Genomic DNA, 18278 nt, shown 5'->3' with positions numbered 1-18278 from the left:
CTTTGTCAATTGAGATTCCCTCCTCTCAAACGACTATGTCAAACTGGCAGAAAACTAGCTAGCATTCTAGCTACGCCAGACTGACTTCATGATGCCTTGGATATAAGACCCTCGATAATAAAGGGATTCTTTTGTATGCACACACATTAAACATTATTAGAAAACAAAAATAGTTCAATAGGCATATTGAGTAAGCTAAGTTTCTCTTCTGGGCTTTCAAATACCCAGGAAAGTAGAACACAACACTTTCAGTCTTGCAGGATGGGTGATGTAGGGATGACAATGAATGCAAAAAGACCAGTCTCAGTTTGCGAATAGTCTCTATAATGGTTCCAAAAAGAAAAACTGGTAAAAAAAAAAAAAAAAAAAAAAACTTTGTGGTATCAAACATTCAAACATTTAAGAAAGTTTAATCAAAGGCTGGTGGACCAATGGGAAGTCCTACCACTATCATAGTACAAGGGCCCCAAATAACACCAAACTATTTACCCTAGTTTGGACAGACAAAAGATGTCAGAAGGCAAAGACAATATTGAAGATTCTATCAATTCTTCATTAAAGCTGACATTTCAACAATTAGGGCAACAATTGCTTGGATCACCTGAGGTCCTTAGTTCAAAATGCCTAGCTTGCTACTAAAGGCGATATATATGTATGTATGTATGTATGTATGTATGTATGTATGTATGTATGTATGTAGAGTCAATAGCCTGTTGGTAAACAAGAAAACTTTCTAAGATTCCTTAGGACAGCTGAGCAATGGGCAGTGCATATAAAACATTTCCATGACATGTACCTAGATTGGGAAGATATGGAATGAAGTTAAAAGTCTGAATGAAAATCAAAATACATAAAGAGATGCTACAAGACATAGCTGAATCCTTTGCCTGAAAGTACTGTTGGCTATTGTGCTTTTATTAGAAATTTATTACTGGGGTATAGAATTACTTCCAAACCTAACATTCTAAATTAAGAGATGAATAGATTTTGTCTTCAGACAAAATAAGTACCTACAGAATTATTTTAGAATATTTAGGTTATTGTTTTAATATGATAAACAACTACTTGAGAAATTTAAAAAGATATTAAGGTTTAAATTGGAAACATATGGGAAGCTAAAGTATGCATTCCAAGAACTTGATGCATGATAGTCCTGGGTGTGCTATGAAAAACATAGATGACTCACCGAGACTAACAGTGGGTTTTGAGGCTTTAAGACCTCAATAAAGAGATATCTATAGTCCTAGCTGTCTCTAATAGCATATCACCTGTAAGGGGAAAAAAAAACAAAAACAAAAAAACTCCAAAGATGACCATTATTCAGTGACCAATCTCACAAATACCTTTTTTTCTTTTCATTTTTCTTTCCTTTTCTTACAAGAGAGATATATTGGAGGCTTAAAGCATGATATTATTAATACCTTTTTCTTGATATTTATCACAATGGAGAAAAGCTCCATTTACACTTATATGTGATGATCCCAATTTATATTTGCTGTTATTAACATGGCAAACTAAATTCAATAGGTTGCTGCCATGATTTGGTGAAATCTGATCTTGGTACTGGTCTACAGTAGGACAATACAGTATATTAATGATCTAGCTGTATTAGGAACTAGAAAATAAGCCAAAACTAAGAGACATGACATGGTGACACATACAACCAATAAGAATGACAGGTAACCACAACAAAGCCCCAAGGCTGTGAGCAAATGTTATTAGGGAGAACAGCCATAGACAGGAGCCACTGGTTATGTTCTCTAAGCAAGCATCAATGACTATCATTGTCTTCCCTATAAAGTGAACTTGAGACAAAACTGGTGGTTGGCTGCTGTGGTTACAAGGGGTATATATTCTCTACTGGAAAACATTGCTAAACTCTATCCATAAAATGATATGAAAAAAATGACAGATTTAAATGAGGCCTAAACAACAGCAAGTTATTTCTGAATTGCAAGAAGCCAATTAATGACATTATTTCCTGTGATCAACACTTAGACATAATTTTGGAAGTGTCCCCAGCATGAATTCATGCATCCTGGAACTTACAGCAAAGACCTATGAGTGCTGACAACCAAGGACTGCTGTAATTTTGAACAAGAAAATTTCCAGATGTCACAACATAACACACATTTGTTGAAAAGCAACGCTTTGTTGTTGTTCTTGAATTTAACTAAAGAAAATAATATTTAAACACCCATAATTTGGGAGGGGGTGTCGTGGCAGTACATCCTACTTGTAGGAACACAGTACTAAGGAACTTTTCAACATGAAATGCCAAGCAGAGGAACACAAACATACTTACATTCAAAAGCAGCCAGTTCTTTCTTAGGATGAATTTTGGAGCCATGTATACCTTCAGATTTAGTGCCACACAGTTACACTAGAACTGTCTCTGCTAGGAGACAAAAATCTTTTTGAGGTGGGTGTTGTGATACTTTCCTATAATCCCACCACCTGGGAGACAGAAGAAGGATTACAAGTTCAAGACCAACCTAGTCTACATAGCAAGACTGTTGTCAAACACAGAGTTGGGAATGAAGTCAGTGGCAGTGAGCTTACCTAGCATGTGTTGTCCCTGGAGTCTACCCTTAGCATCAGAAAAACACTCCATTTATAGACTGCAGGAACAAAGTAGGAGGCTTACTGGCTGACAGCTACCAGTTCACTAGGGTAGGGCAAAGCAGAAGCAGCTTGATAGCATATTTTCACTTTTGCAGTGACAGAAGAATTAACAAACAAACAAACAAAAACCACTATGGTTTATATGTATTCTGACTCATAGGTAGTAAAGAATAGCTAACATGGGGAGAACTGTGGAAAACTGAACTTTGCGGCAATAAAGAAATATAGCCCAAGGTAAAAGCTTATAAGCACTGCCATCGATGCAAAGAGTGACTTTAAGGGAACTTGAAGAAGTTTTAAAGGTACAAAATCAGAGTACATTGGAACTAACTAGTAAATTCATCAACATCCTTGATGTTGTCACTCAAATTGATAACCTACCTAGATAAGGAGGAGCTACAGCCCTAACACTGATCACTAACACACAAACCACACTGTCTGGTTTTATGTCAACTTTATACAACCAGTCATCTGAAGGGAGGGAACCTCAATTAAGAAAATGCTTCCATAAGATCTGGCTGTAGAACCTTTCCTTAGTTAGTGGTTAATGGCCCTGCCCATTGTAGGTGGGGCCATCACTGGGCTGGTGGTAGTGGGTTCTCTAACAAAGCACATGAGCAAACAATGTAAGCTGCATTCCTCCATGTCTTCTGTGTCAGCACCTGCCTTCAAATTCCTGCCATGTTTGAGTTCCTCTCTTGACTTCCTTCAATGATGAACCACGATGTAGAAGTATAAGACAAACTCCGCTCCATGTTTTGTTAGTCATAGTGTTTTACCACAGCAACAGAAGCCTTGATTAGGACACACAAGTTATGCTCTCTGAGGAATAAACAAGAAGGAGTATATGTCTCAGAAAGAGTATTGACTGTAAACGTGCATTAAATTCCCTGAACACAGCTGTGGAGTATAATACCCTGGCATAGGGCCTGTAGCTTGAAATGACCACAGGCAAGATACGAACAGAACAGCTCTGGACAGAGTTTGTATCCCCAGTAACAGACTCAAATACTCAAAAACAAGGCAAGATCCACGGCAAAAAAAACAGAAAAACAATTTGAAAATCCAAGTAAGATTTGTTCAGTTTTAAAAATGCATTTTATGGTACACAGTGTTTAGCAACAGTCAAAGAAACAGCACATCAAATGGATGTGTTACAGTTTTTATTGGCTGAAGAGTAAAATAAAATAACTGAAAATAGAATATAAAACTTTGTAACACAGAATTAAAACCAATTTCTTTAAATGAGAAGTAGGAATCTTAACAGTCAAACTGATTATTGAACTGCCCAGGTGCTTCCTGGTATCCTGTAACCATTATGCCATAAAAGGACACTCAGAGCCAGTTTGCCTGCAGCCCAATCAGCATCCTAGCCACCATACCACCTAGGACCTCCTAGTATACTGCAACCCAGAACTTTGTCTGAGTAGAGAACACAGAACCAATCCACATGTCAATCCACTTGCCCATCAGCCACCTGCCCTATCACACTGCTTGGGAACAACATGTCATCCTAAGACCACAATGCCAAGTAGAGACCCCTCCACCTACTAGGTTGCCATGGAATGATGGGGCATCCTAAGACCTCAATTCCCATAGGGACATTGTCTTAGTGTTGTATGGCTGTGAAGAGACACAATGACCAAGAGACCAAGGCAACTTATAAAAGGAAGCATGGAGGTGGGAGGGGGTTGCTTACAGTTTGAGGATTAGTCCATATCATCATGTCAGGGACCAAGGTAGCTGGTAAGCATGGTGCTGGAGCAGTACCTGGAAGCTTCCATCTGATCCATAAGCAGAAGGCAGAGGGGGAGAGACCGAGCCTTTCATAATCTTTTGAAAATGTCAAAGAGTACCTCTCTAGTGCCACACCTCCTCCAAAAAGGCCACACCTCCTCCCTAAATAATCTATTGACAGGGATCCAAACATTTAAATATATGAGCCTATGAGGGCCATTCTCATTCAAGCCATCATGGATATTTAGAGAAAGTCGATCAATTTATCCACCAATGTGTCCCTACCCCATTTAGGAAGCCCCCAGCCTAGCTTCTACCCCACTCAACTCTGCCTAAGGACTGTGGGGTATCCTGCTTTCTGCTTCCATGGAACACTGCTCACTCCCAATGTGACACCAGTTTCTGCCATCATAGAACCTACTCTAGCTGAGCTAGCACCATGTCAAAGAAGTGTGGCCCCAAGAGTTAACACCAAACATCATTCAGTGGGTTCAACCCCAGCATGTTGGAATAACAACAGACAAGGATTCAGACACCCATACAACAAAGGTGAAAACAGATATCCATACCAAGAAAAAAACATTAACAACCTACTTCACACGCCTAGGTCCCATAACAAAACAAACAGCATGAATAACCAAGACAACTTATCTCCTTTATAAATTAGTATCCCCATAGTAATACTGATGGAGAAAAGTCAGTTAACGGATATAAGACAATGGTTTCAAATAGCAATAAAAATATGTTCAAGATATTTAAAAAGGATATAAATAAATGATGGAATGCACACTGAGAAAACAGAAACAGTAGAATTAAATATTAAAAAACAATCAAGATATACAAATGTAATTTAATAAATAAAAGAACCTATTGAAAAAAACCTAAATTGAAATACAGTTCAAAACACAATCTTGGGAGGCTAACAAAAATCATAGTATAAAGAGTTGATGAAATAATGAATCAAGTGGAAGAAAGAATAATAGGTCTTGACCATGATGTAGAAAAAAATATTATTTATAAAAATATCTAGTAGATGATGGAAACAAAAGCAGACACCCACAACTAAACACTGAGCCAAACTGGAATCCAGATGCAGAGAGGGAGGACAAGACCAGGCTACAGAAACACATAGATATAGCTAATGGGACCCCAGACTGATAGCTGGGAATCCAGCATGGGACTGACTCAGACCCCCTGAACATGGGTCTCAGCTGCAAGACCTGAGTAGTCTAAGGGATCTCAGACAGTGGAACCAGGATGTATTCCTGGTGCACAAAAGGACTTTGGGGGTATATCCCCCATGGAGGGATACTCCCTTAACCTAGAGACAGGAGAGAAGTCCTTGTCCCTATTCCAAATGACTTGACAGATTTAGATGACCCCTCCTGGAGGGCATCACCCTTCATGTGGAGTGGGGAGGGGATGGGAGGGGAGAGTAATTGGGGGCCATGAGAGGGTGGGAGAGAAGAAAAGAGGGAGGGTGAGAGGGAGGGAGGGAGAAGGGGCTGGGATCAATATGTAAAATAAAAATAAATTAATTAATTTTAAAAAATCAGAAAATATGCATGAACAATTGGACACTATAAAACAATAAAACCCAATGTATGAAAACAAGTCAAAGACAAAAATATTTTCCACAAAAACATAGACCAAAAAAATTTCCCTAAGTAATTAGATGCCTATAAAAGGATAAATGTTACCCAGAATACCTATTAGGAAAAGAAAAGAAATTCTGCACATCACATGTTAATTAAAAGATTAAATGTACACAACAAAGAAACATCATTGAAAGGTGCAAGAGTGAAAAACTAAGTCATGTATAAAAGTAGGACCATCAGAATGGTGTCTAACTTTAAACCTAAGGCAACTTTGAAAGCCACAAGGGGGTGAGCGGGTATTCTCCAAGTTCTGAAAGACAAAAGATGCCAAAGTAGCCTATGTTAATGAACAACACTATCTTTAGTAATCCACGAAGACAGAGGAACTTTCCATGAGAAAGCAAAGTTAAGGAATTTATGACTAGTAAGTTACCTCTGCAGAGGCCCCTCAAAAGAAAAATTTAATCTGAGAGATTAAACACATGAGGCCACAAGAAATAATTTCAGACATTCTAATCAAGTGGTATAACAGAACAAAAGCAGAGAGAGAGAGAGAGAGAGAGAGAGAGAGAGAGAGAGAGAGAGAGAGAGAACAAAAGCAAAACAATAAAATAACATGAACAAACACTCCCAACGTCTGAGAGAGAAAGTTTTTATTGCTGTAAAGAGACACTGTGACCAGGGCAATTCATAAAGAGACTATTTGGGTAGCTCACTTACATTTCCAGAAATTCAGTTCATTATCATCATGATGGGGATCATGGCAGCTTACAGGGAGACATGGTACTGGAGAAGAGCTATGAGTCCTGTATCTTATACAGTGGACTGACTGACACTGAGGAAATCTTGAGCAAAAGAGACCTCAAAGCCCACCCCAACAGTGACACACTCCCTCCAACAAGGCCACACCTCCTAATAGTGCCACTCTCTTTGGGGGCCATTTCAAACCACCAAATTCAATAATGACTCTCAACAGGCCACAATTGCCAGCCACCGTATGATCAGCCACCCATGGACCTTCTTCACTCTCTAGCTTCCTATAGACCCAATCCTCAGTTGATCCTTTCCCCCTTATCACTATGTCCTAGCCCACAAGTCTTTCAAACAGCCCCTTTCCAAACACAGGACACACCTGCCAGATGACTAGGTAGGCAGTCTGTCAATCCTCAAACCTCCTCCAATCTTGTTCCTACCCCAAACTCTATCCCCAATTCCCCCACCTCTCCTTATTGCCATATCCTAGCCCCAAATTCCAGGAGAGGCTCCCTGCTGCACCACAGGTCTGATGGGCCACCTGCCCACTGACCTCCTCCACACTTTCAGTGATCTCCCAACAATACCATCATTCCCTCATCCCCTCCTCTTTCCTGTGTACTGGCCTCCAAATAGACTTCCTGCTGGATCAGAGGCCACAAAGGCCAACAGAACTCCAGGTAGACCTGGAGCCCTAGACCTTCTCCACTCTCAGAGCACCAATATATTATCCAAAAACCTCCTCCTTTCTATTCTGAGTTTCACAAAAATGTTATTTCTTAACATTCAATTGAGTATCCACATGCTAGAGACTTTTGTTTTATACGTAATCCTCCCCAACTAGTCTACTTCCTGGGTAAGCTGAGACCCTTTCTCAATTTAAAGTACCCAAACTTATTAAACAAAATGAATTTTTCAAGCCATAGTTGTGTAGTACAAAACTATACACATGAGCACAAAAAAAAATGTAACTGGTGCTGGAGAAATGGCTCAGCCGTGAAAGGCTAGGTTTACAACCAAAATTTACAACTGTAAATATAAAGTGTTCTTTTGTGTATCATGACACTACATTGAGAAAATGAACTGACATCTCAGTTTATTTTACTTACACAATAAGTTTAATTTATATAGAAATGATAGAGCATTTTAGAAACAGGTCTTAAAAGCAGTTTTGGGTTGAATAACTTGTGACAGTCTCCTTACAAGAAGGATAGGCATAAACTAAAACACATAGTAGCTATTGGATAAAGACAAAACTCAGAAAAGTCAAAATACAAGTGTTTTCTTTTCGATTGTTGGAAGAATCAGTTTTCTTAGAACTCCACCCTTCTCAGGCCTCTTTTTTGAAGGCAGCACTGGGAATGCAGTCTATCTAAACGCTTCCCGTGGCCGCTAACATGGCAGGAGTGTCAGACTCCGCTCCCAGCTCTGGCCGACTTGCGCTGCACCATGGCTCTCAATGAAGCTGGAGATCTAGGCCAACAGAAGATACTCCTTACTTACACAGGACTTACACAGAAAGGGTTACTGGAACTGTGGACAGTTACACAGTAATTTGCACTTTCTAAATTGTTATGATAAAAGTCTGATACTTGACCATGAGGGTGACAGTGAACTTTATTTTTTAAATCATCTTAAGCAACATACACTTTGGAACTTACAGATATTTAATGGAAACAAAAATAAAAACCTGCTTTTAAATTTTGGCTTTAAAAATGGCAAAAAAATTAACTTCCTGACTTCTAATAAAAAGTCTAATTATTGTATTTAAATTCCTTCACATTATCCATAAATCACAATTTATATATATTTGCATAATATAAATTTATTATTAACCAAATATCATGAGAAAGTAATTTGTGTAAAATGCTTAAACTATACATAAAATAAACATGGGGGGGGGCGGGTAAAGAGATGGCTCAGTAGTTAATAGCATTTGTTTCTTCTGTAGAAGACCCTGTAACATGACTTTTAACTAGGCTTAATAATAAAAACTCAGAGTCAGCTATCAGGGGATAAAAGCTGAAGGAGCAGAGAAGCAAAGCAGCCAGTCACTAGAGTTCTTACATCTACCAATCCTCAGATCAAAGGGGTGATCCCGTCTCTACAAATCCTCAGAATGAATCTTCAGAATGTATCCACCTCTACAAATCCTAAGACTGCTTGAGTTCCTCTTTCCTTCCGCCTTATATCCTCTCTCTGCCCAGCCATGTCACTCTGTCTTCACTTCCCTAGTTAGTATGCCACCACTGCCTGACCTCTATAGCTAACTAGTGGCTTAGCTCTGCACTCTAACTTTCAGGCAAGCCTTATTGTTATAGTGTAAACAAAATATTATCGTGTTTTCTCTTTTTTTTTTTTTTTGTCTAAAATAAAAATAAAGTTATAAGAAAACTATTCACAATAAGTACAATATCTATATATACTATATACAGGCAATAAATATATGAACAATGTCTAGTCCATTAGCAATTGACAAGATTCAGAGAAAATACACCTTTATCTATCCTATCCTAGTATCCTTAAGTCTAAGAGTTTGTACCTATTTCACTTTCTATCATAATTTGTTTACCAAAACTATCTTTTAATGTTTCTCAACCTTATTCACATTACACATGTTTAGAGAATTTTTTTCTGAATCTGGTATTGAGGAAAACTGTTAACTATAACTTTAAGTCTTCAACTCCATCAGAGAACTACAAGAAATGTCACCCAAGGTTCTTCTGCAACATTGGGGCATCCACTTTCAGCCTAAAGGCCAAGAATATGTGGCAGACTTCTTTTCCATGAAGCAGGATTTTTGAAAGACTGACCCACCTTGTATTGACAAGGTTTGGCAGTCACTTTTTGTGTCCTACTTGTCCAATTAGGACAGCATCCTCTCAGCAGTCAAGGCAAGGGCACTTTCTTGCCCAATGGCTTCCTTTTACCACAAAGAAAGTAAATTGCAAGTGGAGTTTCTTCAATGCCCATCATCTCCTCTGAAGTAAATTGGTGCTGCCAGAAGCAAACATGTCTCATTGTCATAAATTTAAAAAACAAAAACGAACAAAAAAAAAACAATTTTAAAAACCCCACCTATGTTATTAACATCTTAAATGGCATATTGTAGATCTCTGAAGTATGTGAAGATGACTTTACTATCTAAAGTATATCTCTGTTGGACCTTGAAAACATATCTAATACAACTACAAGTTCAATTGTAATAGATGACTAATTACTAACCTGAATTTCCTTATTATCCCAAATAGTTGGTAATAATAGCTTTCAAGGACTAGAAATTTGCATTATTGTTAAATGAGGTATTTAAGTACAATACCTTGAACAAGATCAGAAATGTATGCATAGTATATTTTAACAAAAAATAATCTCAATTTTGTCAACATACAAAAATTTAAGCCAATGTAAACTATTTAAAACTAGTAGTTGCTTTTTTGGTTTAGAAGTAGATTAAATAATCTACATATTAATCTTATAAATTTTGACACAATATTTATACCTTAAGAAAAGCTTCAAAGACAAAAAATAAATCCAAAGGATTATGAGATCAGTGGCAATACAATAGTTTCTTAATTTTTGCTTTTCTTCTGTCCCATCGGGTAGCTCTTTTGACATCAGAGATTTTAGATTTTACTTTAACAAACATGCTTGGGTTTAGAGAAGGAGAGAGCCACACTCCAACTCCAAAGCCAGCTTTAATCTTTAATTGGACTAGGACTGACAAAAAGACCATTTGTTTTATAGGTCTGTAGAGAAAAGCAGAAACAAACATTTGGGAAGATTTATAAATTTTATCCTGTTGGAAATGCAATATACCAATAGACCAATTTACTCTTTTTCTCGAGACATCATCATCATCATCATCATCATCATCATTATTATTATTATTATTATTATTATTTTCTGGATGATTTGTCCTTTTCCTTCAGATGTTTCATTTGTCCAGTGATCTTCAGATTCTTTAGCTGGATACCTCTATTCTCCTGAAAAGACAAAAACAAAACCCTTCCCTAACCCTAATTTTAGAGAGGTTATGTCTTTTGCAAGTTATGTCTAATCAAATAAAAAGCATTTGTTAGTTTTAAAGTTAGTTTAAATTAAACAACCATGTGCTTCATAAACTATCATCCCTACTAAATAATTAATAGAAGCTCCATATTTGTTTCAGGAGCAATTTGTAATCCCCAGCAAGGCAAAATTTTCTTTACTGCTTCAAACATTTTTTGTAAAGTATTTACATTTGAATCAGCTAGTAAGATGTCACCCATCTAATGGTAAACTACATGTTGAGGAAATTTTTTATGTATCATTTTCAACAACTGCGGTACAAAATATTGGCACTGGATGGGGGGCTTTTTAACATTCCCTGTGAAAGAACCTTCCATAGATATCGCTTATCAGGCTGAGAATTATCAGTAGGCACTGTGAAGACAAATTTTTCTCTTGTTCTTGTAAAGCTATTGTGAAGACGTAACCTTTAAAATCAATAACTATAAAAGGCCATAGAAAAGGCAAAGGCATTCCAGACTGTAAAGCGCCCACTGGCTGTTTTAGCTTACTAACAGTCTCCATTTTCCTGATTCCTTTTTAATAACAAATATAGGAGAATTCCAAGGATTGGTTGATTCTTCAATATGCTGAACAGTTTATTGCTCCTGTACCAGTTCTTATAAAGCCTGCAGTTTCTCTGTTGTTAAAGGCCAGTGTGCAACCCATACAGGTTTGTCCATCAACCTTTTAAAGGTAGGGCTGTTGGTGCCTTTGGTGTCCCATTCTTATACAACCTGAATAGTTGGTGACTGTTCTTTATAATACCCTCTAATATTTTTCCCAGAAACATATGTTAATTTATGGCTTGTTTATCAGATTGGGGAAATGTTAATCTGAGTATTCCACTGGTGTTGCAAATCATGTCCCCACAAATTCATTCCTATGTTAGCCACATATGACTTTAATTTTCTTCTCTGTCTTTCTAGCCCTATACATTTGACCCATCTTATGCTCGGTTTTACCTGAGATAAAGTTCTAATCACTAAAAGACTAAACAATTACCTCCTGAGGACACCAATTTGGATGCCAAAATTCTAGTGCAATTATTGTTAGATACACACCTTGTCTACCAGACCTTCAATGATAACATCATTTATTCATATTTTTAATTTTGGTCTTTATTCATTTATAAAACCTTGACAAAATATTCACTTTATGGTTTTTCCTGAAATTTGTTTTATCTTCTAAAGCTCTTCTATCATCCATAGAAATTAGGTTCTTTAATTGCTCTGGAAAGGAGTTTTCAAGGTGACAGGAAATGACTGAACTAAATTTGGCAAAAGGACCTCCAAGGAGTTTCCTGATGGCAAAGGGTTACTTTGAATATCCCTTCTTGATCTACTTTCATTAGTTTAATGCCTGCCTTTGCCACACCTTCTGCATAATCCAGAAATATGCTTAGAAAAAAACACTGTGTCTAAAAACACCCTGTTTACATCCTTTTTAAGTGACCTTGTTTGCCAAAATTGAAACACTTGGCATTTTGATTTTTCTTCAAAACTCTGGAAATCACCTCTCATACCCATGCATTATCATGGTCATGAGATTAAATATTGATCCATTCCTCCAAGGGTGCTGATCTTGCCTTTAAAGATCTAATTATCCTTTTGCATTGAGAATTAGCATTTTCAAAACTCAGAGATTCAATTATTATTTGTCTAGCTTCTGAATTTGGCATCATTCTATTTCCTACTGATGTCAATTTTAGTAAGAAATCAGTGAAGGTTTCTTTTGGGCCCTGTATGACACAATCCTCTTTCCTACTTCTACAATTCTGTCCCAAGCACTCAAAGCTGTTGCATGGCATAAAGCCAGGATGTGGCCATCATATAGGGATTGCCTTCTATATTAGCATAATCTCCTTCTCCAGGAAGTGGACCTTGGGAGATTTCCATACCTCTAGCTCTACTCTATTGTTCAATGGTCTTGGCCTTTTCTTTCCACCAGGTCCTTCATTGCAATTGAGAACTAGGCTCACAAGTCTTTTGGAATAATTCTATTACAAGTTGATCATGAGTTTAACATCTTCTTCATAAATGGAGAATGCATGCCATAGGAGACTATTGCTTCCTTATATCTCCTTAAATCTAACATTGCTACAGGAGTCCAATCAGCTCTTACAGAGCCTCTATCATTCAGCAATTCCTGTAAGATTACTGAATATATTAAGGTTGGTTGCTTGAAAACCTTAGGCTGTTTCTCTCTAAACTTACAATGCAATGCTGAAATTGGTTCTCCTTTAAATTTCTCTGTCTGGCCTTGAATATCTATATCCATTTGTTTTATTAGGTTTTTCTAAGCCCTGTATGTTGGCATAGCTCATAGCTAAAAATTTTTTAAAGATAAACCAAGAACTATCAAAACAACAACAAGGACTATGAAAATGATAATTAATACTCTACCAAACCTGGTTAAGTTGATTATCTCTTCATTTAATTTTTCCATTTTTTAGATCATACATTGCATAATTATAAAGAGACCAAAATGTCTCTATTGCAATTGTTTCCCATTATTTAACATGGAAAAAAACAAAAAACAAAAAACAAAAAACTCTTTTAAGTAATTCCTCCCTTTAAGAATTTCCAATTTTCTCGATGAATCTGCCAACAATGATGATGAAGATGTGAGGCTGACTGCTGCTGCTGCATAGAACAGTAAAAATCTGACTGGATTTCAAGGCAGCTAACTAGTTTGGCAGCAGTTCAAGAAGGAGGTCCAGGGAAAGCCCAACAGGAGAGAAGGAAAACCTAGCTAGTACAGCTGCATGTAGCTCCAGGTTTCTTGAGAGTTCGTACCCCAAAAGTTGGGCACCAGATGTAGCATGAATTCTAATTGGTCTTAATAATAAAATCTCAGAGTCAGCTATTCAGGGGTGAAAGCTGAAGGACCAGAGAAGCAGAGCAGCCAGCCACTAGAATTCTTACCTCTACCAATGCTCAAACCAAAAGGGTGATGCTCTGACTGCTTTGAGCTCCTGTCTCCTCCGCCTTATATTCCTTTTTCTGCCCAGTTATATCAGTCCTGTCTCCACCTCCCTAGTGCTGGGATTAAAGGTGTGTACCACCACTGCCTGGCCTCTGTGGCTAACTAGTGGTTTAGCTCTGCACTCTGGTCTTCAGGGAAGCTTTATTTTTTTTATAGCACAAATAAAATATCACCATAGGACCCAGGTTCAGTTTCTAGTACTCACTTGGTACTTAGCAACTGTCTGGAAATCCAGTTCAAAATAATCTAAAGTCTTCTGCAGGCCTCTACAGGCACTATATGCACATAGTACATATATATCCATATTCGCAAAACAACCAAATACATACAATTTAATCTTAAATTAATTGATCAAAATAAATAAAGTGATGACTGGTAAGTACTATAGGAGGAAGTACTTGGAAGAGTCAGCTCTCTCCTCCCACAGTTAGTCACAGTCACAGGAATCATGTCACCAGCACAACTCTCTTGATGGTTTAATTTTTATTTCTATTTAATTGTGCTGAACAGCATTGATCTTAAAGTGTCCTTAGTTCATTTTTACATAAAACAGGAGAAGAGGAAAGGAAGAATCAGATGGAAATCATGAAAGGGAAGAGAGACTCAAATATAAGGGCAGTGAAGACAGTCCAAGAAGATATAACAAATGAGTCTGTGGTAAAGGAAGAATAATTTCTCAAAACAACTTAAGATACGAAAACAAGGTCTGAATGAAGAAGTAAGTTGATTAGAATGAATTTGAAGGCTGACTCAGAAAAGAATTAATTAGTGAAAAGTTGGTGTACAGATACACTGGATTCTACAATTAGTCCAAACAACTCATTTACTACAGTGACAACTGTGTCACTGTTGATATAAAGGAGACCTTTTACAATTCATTACTTAAATGCAGGAAATGGAATTGAGTTAGTAATCTTCTATAGCAAATTATCAATGAAACAAGTATTCCAAACATGAAGCCAAAGGCAAGGGGGCATGGAACATAACCTGTAATGAGAAAACTTTCCCTTTCCCATTCCAGGCTTTCTATTACACTGAATTCTATGTAAGCAAGTTCTGTCTGTTTTCAGTCAACATACTAGCAAATAAAATGTATTGGTATGTGAAACCCAGGGATTTGTTGAGCTACAAAACACTGGCTTAAGAAAATACTGATTTAAGAAATCTTACATGTTAGCCAGTCTTCACATATTTGGGGATATATATGTATATAAATGTAACAACAATAGAAGAAATGGGGGCCATGAATTTGGGGAAGAATTAGGGGGAAATATATGGGAAAAGGTAGAGAGAGGGAAAAGAAGAAACAAAACAAATTCTTTAATTTCAAAAAAAAATCTAAAAGAAATGAATTAAAAATGAACGCTTTGAGTCCTGTGACCATTATGAGAAAAGAAGCTATAATGGTGGCATTTTGCCTTACATCTACTTGTATTTTTTATTTGTTTATTTAGAAGGGGGAAGTGAGTGTGCTGCAAGAGTGTGTAGCACTCACAGGAAACTTGAAGGATGTCACTATCTCATCCCTCCATGTGGTTCTGAGGATCAGACTCACCATCCGGATGGGCAGCAAGCACATTCACCTGCTGATTTGACATAGATGAAGGACACAGTTTTGAGCAAAAGAAACCAGAAGGTTAAAAAAAAAAAAAAATACATATCCCTGCTAAGTTTGGTAAGGCACAATTGTTATGCAAGTACTAGGGAGGTTGAAGCTGAGGAGGATAATTCCAAGTTCAAGACCAACCTGGGCTACACTGTGCGTTTGAGGTGAACCTGAATTACACAGTAAGATCTACATCATCTCGAAAGAACACGAACACACACACACACACACACACACACACACACACACACTTCTCTAAGACTATTACTGCCTGGCTATTACATAATGAAAACACCATAAGTTGGTAGTATATAATTCAAGTGGAAATGGGCAAGCACTTCAATGTAAGCAGAAATTATTCTGGTCCCTAAGTGCATTTAAGTTACTAATATTAAAGGATATTCAAGAATATATATAAAATCAATTAAAGGAAAAGAGACCATAAATTTGAAAAAGAGCAAGAGAAGACACATAAGAGGGTTTGAAAGGAAAAAAGAAAATGGGGAAATGTTGCAATTATATTAACTCAAAATTAAAAAATTTTAATAAACTAGTGGGGAGGGAGGAACTGCTGTTTAACCTGAGATTACGTTGTCCCAAAATGGCAGGTTGGCCTGCACATTCTTAGGGCTGCTGCCATAGGGACCAGATTATTAGGTCAGAAGACAGGCAAGCCAGCTTCAGATAACCATGTCCATCTCTCTCAGTTGCCCTAGATGTAAGATGGGCATGTGCAAGTGAACAGTGAACACACGCTAATTGCATCAGCTAAGGAAACCCAAGTTGAGCAAATCTGGTCTCAGAGAAGTCCACGAGTAAGCCTGCCATCACGGCCACATTAAAGACAGAGGTGAGAATGTCTTTATTATCTTGACTAGGACACAAATCTGCCCAATGCCTTGGAAAGGGCCACAAACCCCTGCACCCTTAAAGCCTGTGAGAACATAACTTAATGTCCCTATAAAAAGATTATAGAACACAAAGTCAAAACTTTTCCTCAGACATGCAGAAATGCAAAAGACCAAAGGAAAATTGTCTCATCATATTTCATTTGTTCCTGTTATAAAATGTCCTCTTTGTTTTTTTAACCAAAGAATTTTTTTGACTACTTTATTAAAAGACCATTGTAAATAAAGAAATCCTGATTTTTAAGGGGGAAAAATGGTTGTATAGGTACCATATTAAACAAATGTGTCTATATACCTTTTACTAAAAATATACTGAATGAGTGAAATACTTAGCTCTGATAAACATTCACCAAAATGACAAATGGCACTTTTTAAAGTTTCTTCTTGCGAGACCATGTAAGACACACAGTTTTAGGCCAAATATGTTATCAAGCCAAAGGGAAAGAAGAGAGATCCAATCAACTATCCTAATAACAATGATCATATCAATAAAGACTTAAAAGTAATGCTCATTTTCCTGGCACAGTAGAAGATTGAACCTTTTAAAAATAATTCCCCCCAAAAAAGGGTAAATTTTGGTGTGAATTTGTTTGTCCATGTAAATGGCTTACTAGAATACCAAAGTCATATGAAGGCTATGTTAGTATAAAATCAGCCTTCAAATTAAGAGATGCTTCTAGAAAAATGACTGAAAATTACCAAATACAAAGAAGAAAATGCATTTTAAAAGTTGCTTTTCATGAAAGAAGTATGTGAACTGTGGCACCTTCCGAACCATTACTTCTGATACTTCAAATTGGAAAGTTGAGTAAAACAGTATTTATGGCGTACCTCAGCCTTCAAATTGGAAAATGCAAACCCTTTACATACCTCTCCCAGAGCCTCGTATCTTTTCTGGTTCCACCTGTGTAAGTCTTCTCGGTAGTTAAAAACAAACGGTTCCCCGGTTTTTATGTGTCTTAACTGCCCCTCTAAAAGACAACAAGCAATATTCCAATGATTTAGAATATATTTTAGATAATATGTGACTTACAATAAATAATGTCTTATTTTAAAGCAAACTGACACTACTGAAGGCCACTATGGATAAAAACTGCTACCAGATAATAGCGTTAAGCATGGCCCCATTCTTAAAGAAGTTTAGAGTCTATCTGGGAGTATGAACATTGAAAATCTAAGCAATTTTTCACAAAGTGAGACAAGAGTCAAAGGAAGTGAGTGATGTACAGCTGCCATCTGTGATGCATATGGACATGTGGTATAGAATGATGTGGGGTCATAAGAATGCACTGTAGGGTTAACTAGAGGGTAGAATGGGATGCAGAGTAACAGTTTTGTAGCTATCAACGGAGACTGAAAAAGAGAAGGAAAGCTAACAGGAGACTCACTCAAATCACAAGGCTTCCCTGACAAAGATTAATATGCTGTATTAACAGTTCCAGGACCTGCAGTCAAGCTGCAACAAATAAAGCAGGGAGAGCCTGGGATGTGCTGACTATCCCTCTATCTACATTTCTCTCTCACTGGACTGGACTGGAAGACCCAGAGCAAGTAAGGTTTAAATGAGGTACAGAGGACTCCACACACTAGTAAGTATTTGGTCATAACGTTCCCAATCTTTGTGTTACAGAACTATATAGTGCTGTGAGATAGTCTTCATGGAACATGCCCCATGTTTACTATCAACCATCTAGATCATAGTGTTCTACAAAAACAAAACAAAAAAACAAAAAAAAAAAAAACAAAACCTCTCCTCATGAAAAACATTAGTCTCTATTCACTAAAAGTTTTAATCATCAGCCTATTTACAATGAAAAAAGATGGACCATCTTCCCCCTTGCTTTCAACAGGAAGAAAAACAGCACACAAACCAACAGGAAACAAAATATCACTATTGATAGATGTTTTGTCATAAAACATTCTTGATTTAAAAAATCATCCTATCTGAAAAGTGATCAAAGATTTTACCATCTTCTCTTGAAACTCATTGGGTATTCAAGTACACAAGGGCAGAAG

General features: G+C 37.2%; 1 protein-coding gene across 3 annotated transcripts in view; it reads right to left on the bottom strand.

Annotated features, from left to right (window-relative positions):
• Positions 1-18278, bottom strand: part of Fam172a (family with sequence similarity 172 member A) — a 377012-nt gene that overhangs the window by 311641 nt on the left and 47093 nt on the right. For all 3 annotated transcript variants that reach the window (XM_051182789.1, XM_051182788.1, XM_051182790.1), the window contains exon 3: positions 17133-17233. In XM_051182789.1, the coding sequence (XP_051038746.1) occupies positions 17133-17233 (101 nt within the window). The remainder of the gene's footprint in view (positions 1-17132; positions 17234-18278) is intronic.

The sequence above is a fragment of the Phodopus roborovskii genome, unplaced genomic scaffold (assembly GCF_943737965.1).
Source record: "Phodopus roborovskii unplaced genomic scaffold, PHOROB, whole genome shotgun sequence".
NCBI classification, from domain to species: domain Eukaryota; kingdom Metazoa; phylum Chordata; class Mammalia; order Rodentia; family Cricetidae; genus Phodopus; species Phodopus roborovskii.
This window is presented reverse-complemented; position numbering and strand designations above follow the sequence as displayed.